Source organism: Tursiops truncatus, chromosome 3 (genome assembly GCF_011762595.2).
Source record: "Tursiops truncatus isolate mTurTru1 chromosome 3, mTurTru1.mat.Y, whole genome shotgun sequence".
In the NCBI taxonomy this organism is placed as follows: Eukaryota; Metazoa; Chordata; class Mammalia; order Artiodactyla; family Delphinidae; genus Tursiops; species Tursiops truncatus.
In genome coordinates this window covers 9,668,767-9,689,053 of record NC_047036.1, presented here as the reverse complement: position 1 = coordinate 9,689,053, position 20,287 = coordinate 9,668,767, and the positions used below count along the sequence as shown (strand labels likewise).

General features: G+C 39.6%; 2 protein-coding genes across 2 annotated transcripts in view; both read left to right on the top strand.

Moving 5' to 3' along the window:
• The window catches only part of CTNND2 (catenin delta 2), a 776,118-nt gene that overhangs the window by 234,757 nt on the left and 521,074 nt on the right, over nucleotides 1-20,287 (top strand). The window lies entirely within an intron of this gene.
• Nucleotides 7,221-20,287, top strand: part of LOC101337990 (ubiquitin-ribosomal protein eS31 fusion protein-like) — a 38,554-nt gene continuing 25,487 nt past the window's right edge. The window contains exon 1 of the mRNA XM_033852695.2: nucleotides 7,221-7,398. Coding sequence (XP_033708586.1) covers nucleotides 7,221-7,398 — 178 coding nt within the window. The remainder of the gene's footprint in view (nucleotides 7,399-20,287) is intronic.

Sequence of the window (20,287 nt, the reverse complement as noted above, 5' to 3'; positions counted from 1 at the left end):
TATATAAAATAGATAAACAACAAGGACCTACTGTATAGCACAGGGAACTATACTCAATATTTTATAATAACCTATAAGGGAAAAGAATCTGAAAAAGAATATATAGATGTAGATATAGATACAGATATGGATATATAACTGAATCACTGTGCTGTACACCTGAAAACAGCACAACATTGTAAATCAACTGTACTTCAATAAAAAAGTAAACAAAAAATAAAATTGAGTCTCATTGTATACACATGTAATTTCTATATCATACGTTTTTCCTTTATAAGTAATTCACAGCCGTGTATGATCTCCACCACTTCCTACAGATGCTAAGTAACTAGCCCAGCCACTGTTTAGATCCCACAACCAGCACAGCTGATATTAAATCCCTTGACCAGTCTTCCATCTCCCAACTCAGAGCAACCGTCAGCTAGAGCTAGTTGTGTATTACGGGTTGTGTAGGATTTGGTCCCCCCCAACAAGGCTCCTTGAGTTTATTTTCTTCAAAGAAAGGTGTCAGTTTGTCCAGCACCATATGACCAGCACCTTAAAAAAATGCACAGCACATAGTAGTTGCATAATAAACATTGGTTGAACCTATGAGTGTAACGGTGACTTTTAAATTGTGGTATAAGGCCCTTTCAGTGTTGAGAGGCAGGGCTTCAATAGTTTCTGCTTGGATGGTCCTTGGTCAGGTGAGAGGCCCGACAGTCACTCTATGTTGGCCAGGAGCACAGATTCTAGAGTGCCATTCTCCTGGGACAGTGGAGCTCTTACCTGGAAAGAGTCCGTCATGGAGGCTCCTGCCTTCTTCTTGGAGCACAGAAAACTGTGGGGCTTCTCCTTAGTTCCCAGGAATGGGTTCAAGAGGGATGCAAAGAAGTAAGTCTGTTGAGGACAAGAACTGTGACTTTTTATCCTGTTCTGTCATGTTGGCTAAGCTTGTAAGCATAGTGTTTTAACAAGTTGTCTAATGAAAGAATGAACAGTCAGATAACCTGCCTTCCTTCAGTGACTAAGCCAGAGTCATCTCTGCTTTTTTTTTTTTAATAAATTTATTTATTTATTTAATTTTTGGCTGCATTGGGTCTTCGCTGCTGCATGCGGGCTTTCTCTAGTTGCAGTGAGCGGGGGCTACTCTTTGTTGTGGTGCGCAGGCTTCTCATTGTGGTGGCTTCTCTTGTTGCAGAGCACAGGCTCTAGGCACATGGGCTTCAGTAGTTGTGGCTCGCAGGCTCAGTAGTTGTGGCACACGGGCTTAGTTGCTCCGCGGCATGTGGGATCTTCCTGGACCAGGGCTCGAACCCGTGTCCCCTGCATTGGCAGGCAGATTCTTAACCACTGCGCCACCAGGGAAGCCCCTCATCTCTGCTTTTAAGGAGTTTTGAAATACGCTCGAGAAGCACAGAAAGTTAAACAACAAGAAAATTCAGTAAGAGAGATATTCCAAGGCAGTTGCTGAGTGATTGCACATTAAGAGGAACTGACGGCTGACATGCTCATGTTCTTCCAAATGCAGCCCTCACATCAGGGTTCATTAGACTTTGTCTATATCAGTTCTAATAATAATCCTTAGTTTTCTCTGAGTAGCAGATTTGAAGTCTACCTGAGAGAGTACAAAAAAATCAATTCTGTTTATGTTCTTCAGATAAGATCATAACCGACTTTGAGATGCATTTAACATCGCATACTTCACAGCCTGGTGTTCAATGTCTATGTTAGAAAGTGTATCGGTAGCTACTGGAGGATAAAGCTGGGCGGTATGTGGGGTGGCAGACTGGCGATGAGTATGTGGAGAATTCATTTTTCCTGTGACTGTACGATGTGAACCAACTAAAATACTTTTTTGCCTTCCTAAGTTGTATTGAGTATTCAGCCTTTTCACTGGGTATTTTTTTTACTGTTTGATTTATCAGTTTTCGGAACCAGGTAAGCACACAGTTCTGGAGAAGTTGACGTCATGTGTAACCAAGAATGGGAAGGGGTATTCTTGTTCCATTGTCAATACAGAGAATCTTGGTTTATGTTGTGATGAGTTGTTTTCCTTAATCCAGAAACTGATTATTTATTTTAATAACTGAGATAGAGTTATTGGGAGTAATTGAGATTTTTTTCAGTTCAACTTCAGCCAACATTGAAGACCTGGCCATTTTTAGGGGGACTGTGCCAGAGGCTTCCATGCATACTGTCCCAGGGCAAGATGTGGAATACATTTCATTACAGCCCATCTGCTCTACAAACAGATCATATGCAGGAAAAAGATAGTTGCTTTATCAGGAAAGGCCTGTTCCTTAGAAGAGTAATGAATCAGTAAAATGATGAAAACACGTATTATAAAAGACCGGAGGGAAGTTCAGACTGAAAGGTAAAAATATGTCTTCCATTGATCCTGCTCTCCATTGAGTGAAGGGATTCTCATAGACTTTTGCTCCCTTTTAGATTAAACAGAATAAAGCCAAAAATAAACATCACCTGTCTCTAATTCCCAGATTTTAGGGCCTCATAGGATGGAGGAAGAAATTCAATGAGAGTGCAAGGAAGTTATTGGCCAAACCCGGAACGTGGGAGATGCTTTGAGAAAAAAAAACTAAAAATTCATTTTAAAACAAATCAATAAAAAAAAACATTCAGGAAGGGACTATTAAATAGAAAAGAGTTAAGAGATAACAAGCAAATTAAATGTGCAAATTTTGGAGAATCTTGATTTAAACAAACCAACTGTTTAAAAAATCTTCAAGATGAGAAATTTTTTTAAATATTATATGGTCACGTTATTTATTTATTTAGCTGCACCAGGTCTTAGTTGCAGGATGCGGGATCTTCACTGTGGCATGCAGGATCTTTAGTTGTGGCATGCAGACTTCTTAGTTGCAGCATGCATGTGGGATCTAGTTTCCCAACCAGGGATCGAACCCCAGGCCTCCTGCATTGGAAGTGCAGAGTCTTACCCACTGGACCACCAGGGAAGTCCCAAGATGAGAAATTGTAATATGAAGTTGGGATTAGACGATAGGAGGGATTTCTACTAATTTGGATAATGGTATATCCTCATCATCTAGAGATGCACATTGCAGGTTTCATGGATGAAATAGTAGGATGCCATGGATTTGTTTTTTAAATACCTCAGCCAGAAAAGTGAGGGAGGGGGAATAGATGAAACCAGGTAGCCAGCGGCTGACAGTTAGAGCTGGGCGACAGGTACACCACAGCATAGTAAATTTCTCTCTAAATACTTATGAATGTTTGAAATAAACCAGAAGCAAGTTGACAGACAGTAATCCTGTAGTGGTCTGGCCTCTCTCCAGGCTTTTAACCACCACTGAGCCTGCAGGGCAATGGGAATTAGATGGATAAAACAGGAAAAATGATTCACATCTAGCATGTGGACAGGATCAGAGCTCTTATTCTGGAGACCGTGAACTCATGAGATGTCCATAGATGGGTTTCAGAATGGTCTGAACTCCCTGTAGGTACATACCAAGTTTTGATACAAATTTTTTTCTGGGGTAGCATCTAGGTTTCACTAGATCCTGAAAGGCATTCATGACTCACACAATTTGAGATACACTAGGTTACAGCAGTTTCCGAAGCCTATTTCAACTCTAAAATTCTGTAAACTCATATATCTAAGAACAAGAAATTTAATTGTCCTATTTGAACAACTCTCTGCATAGTGGAAAGGACTCTAGAATTCATGAAATCTGTATTTTAGTATATTTAAATTCTTAGGATATGAGAATGTTTAAGAGCCATCAGATACATTTTTTAAAAATCACATCTAGAGGGGCTTCCCTGGTGGTGCAGTGGTTGAGAGTCCACCTGCCGATGCAGGGAACATGGGTTCGTGCCCCAGTCCGGGAAGATTCCACATGCCGCGGAGCGGCTGGGCCTGTGAGCCATGGCTGCTGTACCTGCGCGTCTGGAGCCTGTGCTCTGCAACGGGAGAGACCACAACGGTGAGAGGCCCGCGTACCGCAAAAAAAAATAAAATAAAAATCACATCTAGATCTTAGACTGGTTCAGCGATTAACACAATGGCCAAATATATCAATGCAATTTTCTCTCTTTTAGATGCCTTTCAATGTCATCCTGGAGTCTATGTAGTAAAACCTCACTGTTAAAAGACTTACTTCAAAAAACCCGTAAGAAGTGGGAAGCATTATAGCAATATAAAAATCCCCCAGTTATACACAAGGGAGCGATGTAATAGCTTTAAGTGCCAGCATCTTATTGGCTGTAAAGACGTGTGCTAGAAAAGACGGAGGTTTCCCTAAGCTGGAAACCGAAATGGTGTATGTGCAGCTGCTCAAAGCAGTTCTCTTTTGCCATTGCATTTTACTGATATCCTTCCCTTTTTTTTGAGTAAAATAATTTTGCAGAAGATCTGAAATATTCTGTATAATGGGTTTATAATGAAGCCAGAGCAGTGCAGTCAGTAGTAGCAGCCTGGTTTAATTCGATTACAAAGTCACGGTCTAACTAGCCATCGTTTAGGGTAGAGTCAAGGATAGTGCTTCACATGCTGCCTAGACTGCTAGACATTATTTTTCGGTTTCTTCTTCTGTTGTCTAGAGGAGAGCAAATGTGTGTGTGTCTGTGTGCGTGCGTGTGTGCTTGCAAGTGCACCTGTGCGTGTGTGTTGGGGGGCGGACACTGAGGGCAGTTCTTCATGTTACAGCTTTGTGTTAACTATTGCTCCAGCAAAACCACGTTGTGCACCACCCAGAGCTCCACAGATTGTTATGCGAAGCATTTATTCACACACTCACAGTTATGCACATCACTTGTGACGCGTGGTTTCTGGACGGCCTTGATGCGTGCAGGTTGCTGTCTGCTTTTGCCTCCCGGCTGCAGGCAGGTTCAGATCAGCTTGATGTGTGGTCATTCTGGGCCTAGGATGAATGGGCGTGTCCTTCTTCTGGTTGGTCACCACGTCTTCCTGAGGCTCACATCCCATACTCTTCCATCCCAATGACTGAATCAAGTCCCCTGGCCAACCTAAGGTCAGTAAGGCACAGAAGCCTAGTCCAGCACAGTGGGGTGGGGCGGAAGTCAGCTTTGCTGAAAGATAATCTAATTTATCATAAAACCATTTTCTTACAATATTACACAAGTATGTCAATAATTTTTCTTGTTCAATGTATAGGTAGTTTCTGACATAAAAATGCTAGATTTATGGGTGATTTACACATACAAATCAATGTCTAAAATGTACAGCTCCCTGACCTAGTATGGGCCACCTATCTTTTATTTTCTAATATAAAATTCTTCTGCCCTTTGGAGATACTCCTGATCTCACCCCTGCCTATTTTTGCACACTTTCCCCTCACCACTCTTCCCCCCTCTCTACCTCCAGCAGGTCTTTCAGTTTCCTAAAATGCACCAAGCTCTTTTGTGCCTCAGGGCCTTTGCACACACCATCCCTTCTACTCTACCCATAATTCTTTGCCTCCTAGACATCTACTTATCCTTCCTATCTGAGCTTAAATGTTACCCCCAAAGTGGTCTTCACTGACCACTGAATCTAATCTTGCCCTCATTAAGTTTGGGTCACCCTACCCCTTCATAATTTCTATTTACATAGTTCTTTCTTTTTAATTTTTTAATTTTATTTATTTATTTTTGGCTGTGTTGTGTCTTTGTTCGTGCACATGGGCTTCTCATTACAGTGGCTTCTCTTGTTGCCGAGCACAGGCTCTTGGCACACTGGCTCTAGAGCGCAGGCTCGGTAGTTGTGGCCCACAGGCTTAGTTGCTCCGCGGCATGTGGGATCTTCCTGGACCAGGGCTCGAACCCGTGTCCCCTGCATTGGCAGGCAGATTCTTAACCACTGCGCCACCAGGGAAGCCCTATTTACATAGTTATTTATGTGATCTGACCTTTCACGTTAGACGAGGAGTGTCATTGATGCAGAAGTGACGTCTTTGTTCTCCTTTGCATTGGAAGCACTCAGCCTGGTACTCAGAAAAGATAGTTTTCTAATGAATGAGTGAAAATAATTAGAACCTGGGGGAGGGGGGATTTCCACTTTTCAGATGTACAGAGTTTATAAGTTTGGAGACACGTAGACAGACATGAGTTTGAGCCCCAGCTCTAGTGGTTAACCAGGCCTCCATCCTTCCCCAACTGACTTGACTTTTCTGTGCCTGTGTTTACTCCTTCTGTCCTCCCACACTCTGATTGTATGTTTGAGGAGTAATGAGGCATACAGTGGATGCAAAGATTTTGGCCCAGAGCTAGAGGCGGTCAGACTCAGGCATCCAGTGCATGGCTACTGTCTTTCTTCTTCCCTGAGTGTGAAGCCCGCCCCAATCTCAAACTGTGGCCAGCATTTTAGAGCTCTGGTCATACTTTCTGCTTACTGTAGTCCAAAGAGTGTGCTTAGACACTGAGTCCAGTAATACTATGATTTATGTCAAAGAGTGTTCTGCCTGTGTTTTCCTCTAGGAATTTTTATAGTATCTGGTCTTACGTTTAGGTCTTTAATCCATTTTGGGTTTATTTTTGTGTATGGTGTTAGGGAGTGTTCTAATTTCATTCTTTCACATGTAACTGTCCAGTTTTCCCAGCACCACTTATTCAAGAGACTGTCGATCTAAAAAATGATACAAATGAACTTATTTAGAAAACAGGAATAGACTCATAGACATAGAAAACAAACTTATGGTTCCCAAAGGGGCAAGGGAGGAGGGATAACTTAGGAGTTTGGGATGAACAGTACTGTATATAAAATAGACAAACAACAAGGACCTACTGTATGGCATAGGCAACAATATTCACTCTCTTGTAATAACCTGTAATGTAAAAGTATCTGAAAAAGAATATATGTGTAACTGAATCACTTTGCTGTACACCTGAAACTAACACAACATTGTAAATCAACTACGTTATGCATCAATAAAAAGCTGTTTGTTTTGACAAAAGAAAGTAATATTATGAGTGGGACATGGAACTAACGATCATGAGTGACACCGTTTCCATGGGCAAATGAATTTGGACTTCAGAACAACTGGCTGAGTAAAGGGCTTTTGGTTTATGGTACTTAAACAGAGGATTCTCTCTGGTGAGTTCCCTTTACTGGTACTAATGAGGGAATCTCTGTCCCCCCCGATTGCATAGACCTCTCCCAAGTTCATCGTCAAGATGTATAGTATTTCATCCAAGTTCCTAACGTGGCGGGTGGCGTGGGGGACTGAAAACCCTGACTGCAGCTTCCGATGGAATGCAGAATGCCAGTAGCTGCGTCCACTGAACAACCCTATTTTAGCATCCTGGGCCTGAAGAACAGCTCTGATGGCATTAACCCCATGAAGAAATCTGACAATAAAACCACCAATGCCCTGAATCACTGCTGGGATGAAAACCAAACATGCTCTCGGCGTGACAGTTCTGACCCTGCACTGTTTGGTAACCGGGGATGGGGGGTAGGGAGGGGGGCGCACAGGACGTGCCTGATGGAGAAAGAAGACGGCTGAACCTGGCCTGGCTGTTTGAAACCTATTCATTCCTGATGGTCCTGAGGTTACCACACACACTTTCATGGTCCCTACTTTTTAAGGCTGTTTTATCATGGCTTACAACAACAGATAAATAAACGTTAAAACTCAGCCTTGGGCTTCCCTGGTGGCGCAGTGGTTGGGAGTCCGCCTGACGATGCAGGGGACGCGGGTTCATGCGCCGATCCGGAGGATCCCGCGCGCCGCGGAGTGGCTGGGCCCATGAGCCATGGCCACTGAGCCTGCGCGTCCGGAGCCTGTGCTCCGCGGCGGGAGGGGCCACGGCAGTGAGAGGCCCACGTACCACAAAAAAAAAAAAAAAAAAAAAAAAAAAACCTCAGCCTTGGCGGAATAGCCATGGAGCTATCTTATCCAGGTAGGGAGAGACAGACAGGGAGGCGTCTGGGGCATTGTTTAATGTAATGCTCTCAGTTCAGAATTATCGTGATGAAGGATGCTGAGTGAGTGAATTAAAAAGGAGGAGCTGTGAGGCAGGATACAGGGTGAGGAAAGGAGAGGCATGGTAATAAAGTCGTAGGAAATGATTTCAGACACTGTTGGCCTCATGGTTCCTCTCGAGGGAGAAGCATCTTTGGGGTCATTGGGTTGAGGGGCTGTGGAAGAGGTGTGTGGGATGCGAGGGGCAGAGAAGGAGCTGGGGTTCTGTGTGTCCCCACCCTCTTCAGGCCCCTGTAAGGGAGGCTGGAAGTTAGAACTTGGATGAGTTTCTGTTGCAAAAGTCACTTAAGGGCTGAGCATCATGGCGTGGTCTGCAAGGGTCGGGAGATGCGACAGTAGGAACTCAGAAGTTTAAGAGCCAGGGATGGAAGCTCTGCTGTGACTCTTGGAATATGCAATATCCAGCGAGGGCCTGGGGCGTCCACCTACCACTGTGCAGTGAAAACGTCCGAAGCACTGTGTTCCAGACCTCAAGGGGCAGTGATGGTCTCAGCCTAAATATCGGCTGTACACTGAAGGGCAGTTCAAGGTCAACGCTAGTATAAAAAACTCGATTAGGTCTTCCCTGGTGGCACAGTGGTTGAGAGTCCACCTGCCGATGCAAGGGACACGGGTTTGTGCCCCGGCCTGGGAGGATCCCACATGCCGCGGAGCGGCTGGGCCCGTGAGCCATGGCCGCTGAGCCTGCGCGTCCGGAGCCTGTGCTCCACAATGGGAGAGGCCACAACAGTGAGAGGCCCGCGTACCGCAAAAAAACAAACAAACAAACAAAAAAACTGGATTAAATCTCAGTTTCCTTGAGTCCTTTAACATTAGCCCATGGCTTACGTGGTTGGACACTGTTCCTTTAGTCTGCAGGTACATTTTGGAAACCCTGTAAATCTTTGGCATGTGGAGTCATTGATTTGAATAAATAATTATTTTAAGGGAATTGAAGAGGGCTTCCCTGGTGGTGCAGTGGTTGAGAGTCCGCCTGCCGATGCAGGGGACACGGGTTCGTGCCCCGGTCTGGGAAGATCCCACATGCCGCGAAGTGGCTGAGCCCGTGAGCCATGGCCATGGCCGCTGAGCCTGCGCGTCCGGAGCACAGGCTCCACAACGGGAGAGGCCACAACAGTGAGAGGCCTGTGTACCGCAAAAAAAAAAAAAAAAAAAAAAAAGGAATTGAAGAAATATTGTAAGTACCAGCAATGCTACTCAATATTCCTTAAGACAACTGCTCAATTGTTAAAGTGAAATAATTGACATTTAGCATACCATGATTAGCATTTCAACTTGTTAAAATATTTTGATAAATAATAAATATCACCATTTGACTCTAAAAAGTTTCAATTTCAAGTCAGTCAGTTAAATGAAGTCATTAAAAAAAACATGGGGCCTCTTCTTATTATAATTATTGATTAGACTATAGTAGGAAATTATTTCCTAAGCAGTACCTGTTGTTTCAACCTTAAAGCAAATTAATTCCTTAGGAATGAAAGAAATTTTAAAGAACTTACAAGAAAAGCAAAATTTGACCCCTACTCTATTTAGAGAATGGAATTAGTAAAAAGATACTCACAAATATGAGAAATAATGAATGATGAAATGAGACATGAAGTCTAAATGGAATGCTGAGTACAGAAGGTGTATGTGATCTTTCCTAGTCTTCTGTTCAGTAGAATAAAAATTACCTTTTGTTGCCTCAGTTGGTTGGTGTGATGGGCATAGCGTTAACATGCCTGACCTCAAAAAAACTTGGAACGTTCTCCATTTCTAAAATGGATCTTTTCTACTGCTGTATTAACATTTGGAAAAATTACTTCATATCAACGAGTCTGAAACCTATCAAGAAGAGTGGGAGCCATCTAAGTAAGAAATTCCGAGGACATCACAGAATTGCTTATGATTCTGAAATGTTCAGTCATTTCATTCAGGGCTTCTCCTGACTTCACAAGCTTTCAGGAATGAGTGTATGCTTCATGGAAGAACAACCAAAAGGTGGCAGCATCTCTTTGAAAATTATTTCTATTTATTTCATGTCCACATTTCTTTTTCAAATACCACTCCCACTTAGTTGAACCATGTTATAATAGGCATTTATAGATCAGAAAGCACCCTTCCTTTTGCAAATGAGATGAATGCAGTAATTGCTATTGATACAATGGAACTTCAAAAAATGTTTACTTTCAATGAAGGCTTGACCTTCTCTTTAGACAAATGGTTCATCATGTCTGATGACGTAGCAACAAAGACACATCTTCTTCCGAGTCAGAAAATGTTAACGGAGTCACCTAATCGTTAACAATGACTATTAATTATCATCTGGAAGATTTAGAATCTTGCTTGGCAGGATATTATGAAAACTGATATATTCTTAAAAACCATGAGTAGATCTTTTATTCCTGAAGAGTGGACACTGAATGAACAATCCTTTAAATGTAAATATTTTTCCTTAAGCACAAATCCTACCATTGTTTTCTTATAAAAAGTTTTAAATCACTGTGATATTTGGCACTCCTTTAGTGTTATATATTTAAAATTTTTTTAAATAATTCAGATGTTCGTAAATCTGAATTCTCAACTACAAATCTACCTTTATCCTAGGTTAATGTTTTTCAGAACCTTAATATTTCTCATATACTGAAGATTTATAGAGAAAATTAGCAAAGCTGAATTCAAAATTTTAATAGTTTGCTCTTCTGAAATAAGACATTATGTAAAACCTCACTGATTCAAATAAAATAAGTTCTGAAGATTAGTATTCTGTTAAATGAAATTTCATTACTGTTGAGCACTTACGGTTAACCTAAATTAAGCAACCTTAGGCAACAGCTCATATCAGAATCTTGCTTTTATATATATATATATACACCCACACACATTATAGATAGGTAACAGTGACTTCTAGACAATTAGATTGTCAGCTCCATTAAAACAGCAATATTAGAGGGAAGAGATATGGGGACATATGTATATGTATAAATGATTCACTTTGTTATAAAGCAGAAACTAACACACCATTGTAAAACAATTATACTCCAATAAAGATGTTTAAAAAAAAAAACACTGGGCTTCCCTGGTGGTGCAGTGGTTGAGAGTCCGCCTGCCGATGCAGGGGACACGGGTTCATGCCCCGGTCCAGGAGGATCCCACATGCCACGGAGCGGCTGGGCCCGTGAGCCATGGCCACTGAGCCTGTGCGTCCGGAGCCTGTGCTCCACAATGGGAGAGGCCACAACAGTGAGAGGCCCACGTACCGAAAAAAACAAAAAAACAAAAAAACAATATTGTACTTTTCTGTATTTTGCACATATGTGTGGAGAGTGAAGATGCCATGCTATATAAGGTCACAGTAAATATTAAGATCAGTGTGTCTCTTTAAGGAATTAAATGACAAATGTACTGTAAGTGGCCTTAAAGATCAGAGATTTTCACACAGGTTTTGATCTTGAATTTCTAGTGAAATCTTCCTCAGAAGTCCAGTCTATAACTCAGCCCAGAGAGGTGGAGTTTTAAGTTGCTTGATGGGTGTGAAGCCTAGAGTCTTACCTCCTCCCGCTGCACCCCAGACACACCGAGACTGGAAACTCAGGGACTCTGCAGACCTTAGGTTGAAAGGCACTGGTGTCGTCCAGTGCCTTAACCAAATCCCTTTTTTTTCCAAATGGCAAGTCAGGATTCCATCACCTAATAAGCAAGTGGTTCAAAGTCATTGAGGTCCATAATTCAAACCCAGTCATTGTAAGAATAATTATATGAATCAAAATCTATATTTCTTTTTATTTTACTATATCTTATGTTAGTCCATTTTTTCACACACACACAAAAGGGCTGGCAGTAGAGAGAAAATCTAGACATAAATATAGGTATAGCTATATAGACATAGATACAGGTATCAGAAAATCAATTCACAGCACATATATATAGGCATACTGTATATATGTATACACATTTTCTGATATATACACACATTTTCTGATATATACACATACTTATAAACATGTGTAAGACATACCCACACCATTGAATAAAACTTTCCTAGCACTGAGACGGCAAGAAACAAAGAATGGATAATATTCTGTAAAGGAAAGAACACTAGTCTAGAAGCTGGTTCGCCACAGGGTAGTCATACAAGATTCATGTTTAAACCTGTTCAAGCCTTGAAGAACTTTACTGAGATAGAGCAAGTAGAAATACCTACTCACCTACCCTACATGGTGGTCGTAGAGATCATGTGAAATAACACAGGCAAGTGTGTTTTGCTAACGTTATAAAGCAACATGTGGATGTGTGCAAAAGAGTATTACTGGTTAGGAGATTTGAAGTTAATATCCAAGTGCTGTACCCGGTTTCCATTTCACGCCTAAAGATACCCAACAGCTTATTTCAGGATTCCTCACATTGCAAAGGTTATGATCATTTTTGACAGCTGTCCTTATTCTTTTTGAAAATATTTTTTGCTAAGCAAATTCTCATGCATGAAATAGCAGTATTTTGGTGACAGCAAAGTGTCTACAGAGAACCAAATGTGCGATGGTAATTAGAAAGAATGCGTCACAAGTAGTTGCTGAGTTGCTAGATTCTTTCCAAAATATGTTATTTAAAACACTGACTGGGTATCTGCTTGGAAATCAGACTTGTCACCGTAGCATCTTTGCATTTTGGCATCAGCAACTGCTTTAAGGGTCCCCCACTCTCACAGGGAACCAGGGTGCTTGCAAAGAGGAGGGAGTTAACGGGATGAGAGTTGGAGGGAGGCTTCAGTCTTTCTAGAGCATCCACTGTAGAGGCGATGCCTGTTATTCTTGGGAGGATGTTCTGTGTTTCTGTCTTCCTAGGAGGCAGGCAGGGGTTAAGATTGTGGACCCCCAAGGCAGACTGCCTGGGTTGGAATCCCAGCTCTGCCTCTTCCTAGCTCTGGGGACCTGCAAAAACTTTTTCTCTTCTCCATGCCTCAGTTTGCTCTCCCCAGTGTTGGGGATGGTATTAGTAATGTCCTAATCTCCTGGAGTGGTTGAGAAGATGATTGAGATAACAGGAAAGCCCTCAGAATAGTGCCTGGTACCCACCCAGTCAGTGCTGTTTAACTGTTTGCCCTTACTATAGTAAAGGATCCAGCCCATTACACATTCCAAATCCTGTCGTCAATGTAAAAGTAGAGGCCTCCCCAAGGTCCTGGAGGCGACCGTGCATCACTGGGGAAGCTGTTTCTTATCAGGACAGGTGGACCCTAGGTAGAGATCATCATCATAATTGTGTAGCACTGTGGAATTTAAAAGGCCACAGGCCTTCTAAAAATGTACTCTTGCTACCTTTTCAAAAATTGGGGAATTAATAGTCACATTCATCTTACTTTCTGATTTTTTAGTAATGGCTACATTTTCCGTCATAAGCAGTCTCTCGCATTTTTATTTTAATGTGTGTTCTTTTGAATATTTCATTTCAAGGAGGGAGTTTACTTGAAAGTTATTCAAGACTTCTGATTAACTGTGATCATGCATCCTGATATATTTATTAACACTGAAGAATGTGAGGTTACAGATTATCCAAGCAATGAAGAAACAAAATTAAAACAGAGAGAGTGTGTGTGCCCGGACACACATATGTTCCATTTTGTTTCTTAAAGCCAACGTTTATTGTCAGGCACAAAAATTGGAATATAACATTTTAAATGAAAAGGCTTGAGATGTTTAAAGAGTCCTCATTACATTTGTCTGGCGTTTTGTGGATCTTTTAGATCTCTTGGCTAGTGCCTCGACTCGTTTTTGCCCAAGAGTAAATGTGGGATAAGTATGCATTGAATTTCAAAAGCTATGGAAGAAATGAAAGCTATGGAAACTAAATCTGTTTATCTTTTAATGTTTATGTTTTATAAATAGAACATAAGGAATAAAACTCCACATAGTTCTCAAAATATCTTTTCATTTTTAATAGATAAAATACAAGTGTGAACCATTTTCCTATTCTTTGACTTTTAATATCTGGCTTCAAAAATGCATGCATTATTACTTTTTCATGTGGAAATTTTGAAAATCTCATAGGCCAGAGTTTTAAAATATCCTGTTGCAAGCTCTGGGTAGCAAAAAAGTCAACCGTTAACACGATCAGTCTAGAAAGTGAGATTCTTAAGGAGAGGTTTAGGTTCTGCTTTATTTTGAAGTTTGTTCCACCACCAGCATGAATTCACATCAGGAACTTTGTGCACCTCCAGTGTAGCCTGGGGTTTCTGCTAGGCTGTCTGGGAAGCGCTTTCTAGAATATGAATCTGAGCCATTACAGAGCAGGTGGAGCCAGGATGCATTGGAATAAACACAGTAAACCTAGAACGCAATTTGCAAAGACTGCCTCTTAGGCGTTCACCAAGTTGTCGTTTCATACACAGCTGTGCCTGCAGATGACAAAAATGCTTTCCTAATAACAAATCTAGTTTTTAAAAAACCTATGAATAAAGCGAATAATAATTGAATGTGTGTTAGGACACCTCGATGAGCAGGTATAGAGAATAAATTTATGCAAATGTAAAAGTTATGTGGGCAGCTGTGTGCCAATCACTGCATTACTACTCATTAACTTTGCTCTCCTTTGCATATTTGGTTACATTATCCAGGATGCATCTCCCAACTCATTCTGTTTGCATTTCACTCGAAGGAAGTAAAACTGTGTGTTGAAAAGCTCCTCTATTCATATGTTTATTTCTATTCAGTGATTTTGAGAGCACATTTATGGAATTTATAAAAGCAAAATGAGTTGAAGGCGTAAGGAATTCAAAAGGATTGCCTAATCCAGCCATATTTTTATAGCCTATAGATCTTATCTAGAAAAATGACAAAGAAGAAGTATCTCTGGAGTTTAAAGTGAAAGCATATACAGAGGACTTGAATAGACACTTCATCAAGAGGATATGAAGATGGCAAGAAAGCACTGGGGAAGATGTTCTCCATCATTAACCATTGGGAGAAAGCAAATGGGAACCATAATGAGATATCAGAATGGCTAAAATTTAATAACAAACAATTATTTTTTTAAAAACACTGACAGGGCTTCCCTGGTGGTGCAGTGGTTGAGAGTCCGCCTGCCGATGCAGGGGACACGGGTTCGTGCCCCGGTCCAGGAAGATCCCACATGCCGCGGAGCGGCTGGGCCTGTTAGCCATGGCCGCTGAGCCCAGGCATCCGGAGCCTGTGCTCCGCAACGGGAGAGGCCACAACAGTGAGAGGCCCGCGTACCGCAAAAAAAAACAAAAACAAAAACGCTGACAATACCAGGAACACACAAGAGCTGGAACTCTTACACATTCCTGGAAGGAATGCAAAATACTACGACTCTGGAAAATGAGTAGTTTCTTATAAGGTTAGATATCTACTTACCACATGACCCAGAATCAAACTTATGGGTATTTACCCTAGAGAAATGAAAACTTATGTTTATATTAAGACTGAATATGAGTGTTCATGTTAACTTTATTTGTAATAGTCGAAGCTAGAAACAACCCAAATCTCTTTCAACAGCTGAATGCTGAAACTAAATATGGTACATCCCCAGAGGGAATACTACTCAGCAGTAAAAAAAGAACAAACTATTAATTTTTCATGTTTACTTTTTTATTTTATTGAAGTATAGTTGATTTACAATGTTACGTTAATTTCTGCTGTACAGCAAAGTGACTCAGTTATACATATATATATTCCTTTCATATTCTTTTCCATTATGGTTTATCACAGGATACCGAATATAGTTCCCTGTGCTATATACAGCAGGACCTTATTGTTTATCCATCTTATATATACTGGTTTGCACCTGCTAATCCCAAACTCCAAATACTTCCCTCCCCCTTGGCAACCACAAGTCTGTTCTCTACTCTGTCAGTCTGTTTATGTTTCGTAGATATAAAAAAGAACAAACTATTGATACCTGCCACAACTTCAACAAATCCTAAGACATTTGCTAAGTGAGAAAAGTCATGACATTCTCCAAAGACAAAGTTGTAAAGATGGAAAACAAACCAGTGATTGTCAGATTGTGAGGGGCTATAAGTGGGAGGAAGGAGTGTCTAAAGGGATTGCATGAGGGAAGTTTCTAGGGTATTGGAACTGTTCTGAATTCTGATTATGCTACTGGTCACATGAATCTATGTGTTGAAATTCACAAAACTCTACATCACAAGGAAAAATACCAATTTTATTGTATGGTCATTAAAATTATTTTTTAAAATCATGGGCTAACGTATTTCTAGTTAAACTGCATAGAAGCTAAAGTCACATATGGAAAAGGCCAAGTCAATGGCAATATCAAAAACTTTTAAATATGTGATGAAATTATATTTTTGGTTAACATGTTCTTTATCACCTTTGTGAACGAGAAATACCTGCCTCTCAGGCAGCGCTAGGTTGGGGGAGTGAGCTGGTGCCCTATGGGATGGTTGCATGTGGCTCATGGCTGAACCTTTGCATTTTAACAGCTATATATTTCTTTCAGTGAGTACTTAAAAGACACAAATAACATGTCAGATCCGTAATTTCATGGATAATGTTGCCTAAATGTAGGCAAACTACAAAAGTGGCAGGATAATTTACAGTCATTTAAAGATTATATAAATAACCATAATGGGTGATTCAAAGATAGCCAAGAAAATTGTTTGAAATTTAAGAGACTCTGAGTAGGTTAGTATTTTCAGAGATAACGAGCTTTTTGGATCATATACAGTAGGAAAGAAAAGGTTATAAGGAAATGACCATATAGTCAGGTTTTTAAGTTACAGTAAAAGTAGTAGTTTGTTTCTGAAAAAAGAAGAAAACATTATACTGAGAATTTCCATTGCTTAAAAAGTGTGTCTGTGTGGGCTTGTGTTGTAAAGGTAAATTCTAAAATGTAGAACAGGCAAGAAAAACCTAGTTTCACACTTTGCAAAATAAAAACTCATGGGTAAAAAAATTCAAATAAATGTTCTTTCTCGATTTATCTATTTTAAATTATTTCTGATGTGACCATTTATATCCTATATTCCATGTTCAGTCATGGATATTTCAGTGAGGATAATAAAATCTCATTAACATACAAGTGAATAAAAATATTTAACTTGTTTCATATTTTCACTGAGCCAAGTAAAGAATTGTTTTTATGTGAACATAACTATGGGCATTAAAATAATTGAACAATTTTATATATTGTCCGAAGCTTTGGGTTATTGCTATGTATGTCATATGCTTCCCAACAAACTGTGGGTATTATAAACTATATTTATAAGCAACAAGAAGGAAAAAAAAACACATAGCTAATCAAGATGTGATTATTTATATTAAAATTTAAATTATTTAGTTGACAAACTTGGAAAGATTTTTCTCAAGTTAGAGATTAAAAAAGATAGTTTCACATTGTCATAATACTATGAAGACTACTTAGGTTTGGTTTCTCTGGAGATAAACTGGCGATGATTGTTGAATTGCTTTTCTTTCTCAGTCCCTCCTTTAGTTCTTTTTTAAAAGAAAAACTATCTTATATTGGAGTATAGTTGATTTACAATGTTGCATTAGTTTCAGGTGTACAGCAAAGTGATTCAGTTATACATATACATGTATCTATTCCTTTTTCCTTCTTTCTCCCTTCCTTCCTTCCCATCTGCTTTGCTCTTTCTTCCTCTCCCCTCCTTCCATCCCCCGCTCCCTTTCAGCCTTCCTTTATTTTTTCCTTCTGTCTTTCCACCTTCTTTCTTTCCTTCTTGCACAAGGAGCTTTCGGATCGAAGAGTAGACGCACTGATGTTTCAGTCGTTACTGACGAAACCGGTTTCCTGAAAGGTTCTGCCAACTCACCCCACCTGCTGCCGTGCAGATGAACCCTGGATATTATCAATCAAGGATATCTCATTCTTATATAAATTTGCATTTCCCTGACCACTAATGAGGTTGAGTGTGTTTCCTTCTGTCTGTAAGCAATTTTTATTTCTTCTCCTTTTTGAGTTACCTCATTGGTCATTTTTCTATTGGGCATTTGTCTTTTTCTTCTTGACTGCCTGGGCTTCTTTTTATACTATTTTTATTAGCTATGTATATACTTTGCAAACATTTTTCAGTCTTCTTTTATATTTTTTTTAACTTTGTTTTATACTGGAGTATAGTTGACTAACAATGTTGTGATAGTTTCAGGTGAAGTGATTCAGTTATACATATACATGTATCTCTTCTTTTTCAAATTCTTTTCCCGTTTAGGTTGTTACATAATATTGAGCAGAGCTCCCTGTGCTGTACAGTAGGTCCTTGTTGGTTATCCATTTAAAATATGTCAGTATTTTGAATTGTTTATGGTATCCTAGGACTTAGAGAAACTTTAATTTGATCACTTCTGCCTTTTGCATCTTGATTATTAGGAAGAGCTTCCTCAGTACAAGATTATAAAATAAAAATAATGGCCTCATATGTTTTCATCAACTTTCATAGTTATTTTTTTCTTCCTTGGATTTTTTTTGTTTCAAATTTTTATCTAGCTGGGATGTATTTTCAATATCATGACACAGAGATCTATGTATTTTTTTCTAAAATGAGTATATAACATTCCTAACACTTATTATTTACTAAATCCTCACATACTATGAGTTATTCTGGACACTCAGTTATGTCCCATTTGATATAGTTGTCTATATCTGTCCTAATAACAAGCTATTTAAGTTATTGTCATTTTAGAATACATTTTGATAACTGATAGGTCTTCTTTTTCAAAACTGAGTTTACTGATTTTCTATAGGTAGTATTTCATATGAATCTACTTTGACACTGTAAGTAAAGAAAGGATCCAAATAGATTTTGAGGGGATTGCATTGAAGACATATATATGTTCTGGTGAGAAGTGGCATTAAAATAATATTATCTCTTTCCATCTAGTAATGTGATTTTTTTTCCCAATTTGCATGAAAGGTTTTTATTTTGTTTTCACTCCTTCAATGAACTTTTATGATTTTATTTTTTACATTTCTTTCACCTTTTCTGTTAAATGTATGTTTAGGTATTTTATAATTTGATCCTATGGTGAATTTTTCCCCCAATAATATTCTACATTATGTTGTGTTTTTGCCAACATATGGAAAAACTATTGAGTTTTTGATATATAACCTGTCATTAAGCTGATTTCTTTTTTGGAGACGTGGTAATTAAAGATATTTTTCAGTTGATTATTTTTGACCCTTCTCGGTGTATGATAAAATCAAGTATCAGTAGAGAGGGTTTTGTATTTTTCCTATTACATTTCTTTTGGAAAGTGTTGGTAGGCACTCCAGGACATGGTTAGATACCCTAGTGAAGGTAAGGGTTGCTGACTGTGGGAGCATTTTCTAGTATACATTGTGCTCGTCATTTTAAAAACTGCTCTATTTGTTTGCTACCATTTTAACTAGAATCTTTGCTTTGCTTTTCATAAATAAGGTAGTATTTATTTGTCTGATTTTTATGAGTTCATGCTTGTTCTATATAAATACGTACAGATTCTCTCTCATTCTCTGTGCTTTAGAATAGTTAAAATAACAGAATATAATATGCAGAATTATCAAGGAAAACTAAAGGGCCTGGAATATAGAATCTCCTCAGTAAACTACAAGGTAATGGTTAAGAGCATAGAGTTCGGAGGCAGATCTGGGTTTAAATTTCAGGTCTGTCACTGACTCCCAGTTTGACCTGGTGCAGTTTACTTAGTCTGTCCAAGTGGCCATTTCCTGGTCTATAAAGTGCAGATGACAATAATATCTGTTTTCTGAACTGCTCTCACCTGTCTCTTCGATAATAGCCTCCCCCAACATACAGTCTGGCCTGCTGTTCCATATCCGTCCGTTTTCATGTTCTGAATTAGATTATAAGACTCTTGAGCGTCCTATATTTACATTGAGTCCCCTGAAACTCAGAACCTACAGAGCGGCATGCAATATACTGTCTGATTAATTGAATTTCAGTACTTTCTTCTTTTTTCCTCACATCTTTTTCAGGTTATGATTCTTAATTTTGCCGACACAGCACATTTTATTTATTCACCGATTATCAGTAGACTCTGGTGAACTCTACTCTACTAACCAAAACCAGGAAGCTCATTTTTAAACCGTAGCTGAAATGCCTTAAATGCCTTTTAGAAGTGAAGAGTGTATTTGTCACCAAATATTTGTCCTCCATCAAAGGTAATTATTTTTCAGTGTCAGGTATGAAAAGTTAAATTAAGAAGCAAAGGATTGCTTTTGTTATCGAGTAGTCCAATGCATCGGGTCTGCTGCTATCTGTGTAATTACAAAGTCGGTACCCACAGATGTTGATAGGAAGGAAAGGTGCCTTTGATCAGAATGCCGGCAATCTGGGGAGATGGTGGACCAACGTCTCCCAGTAACCACCT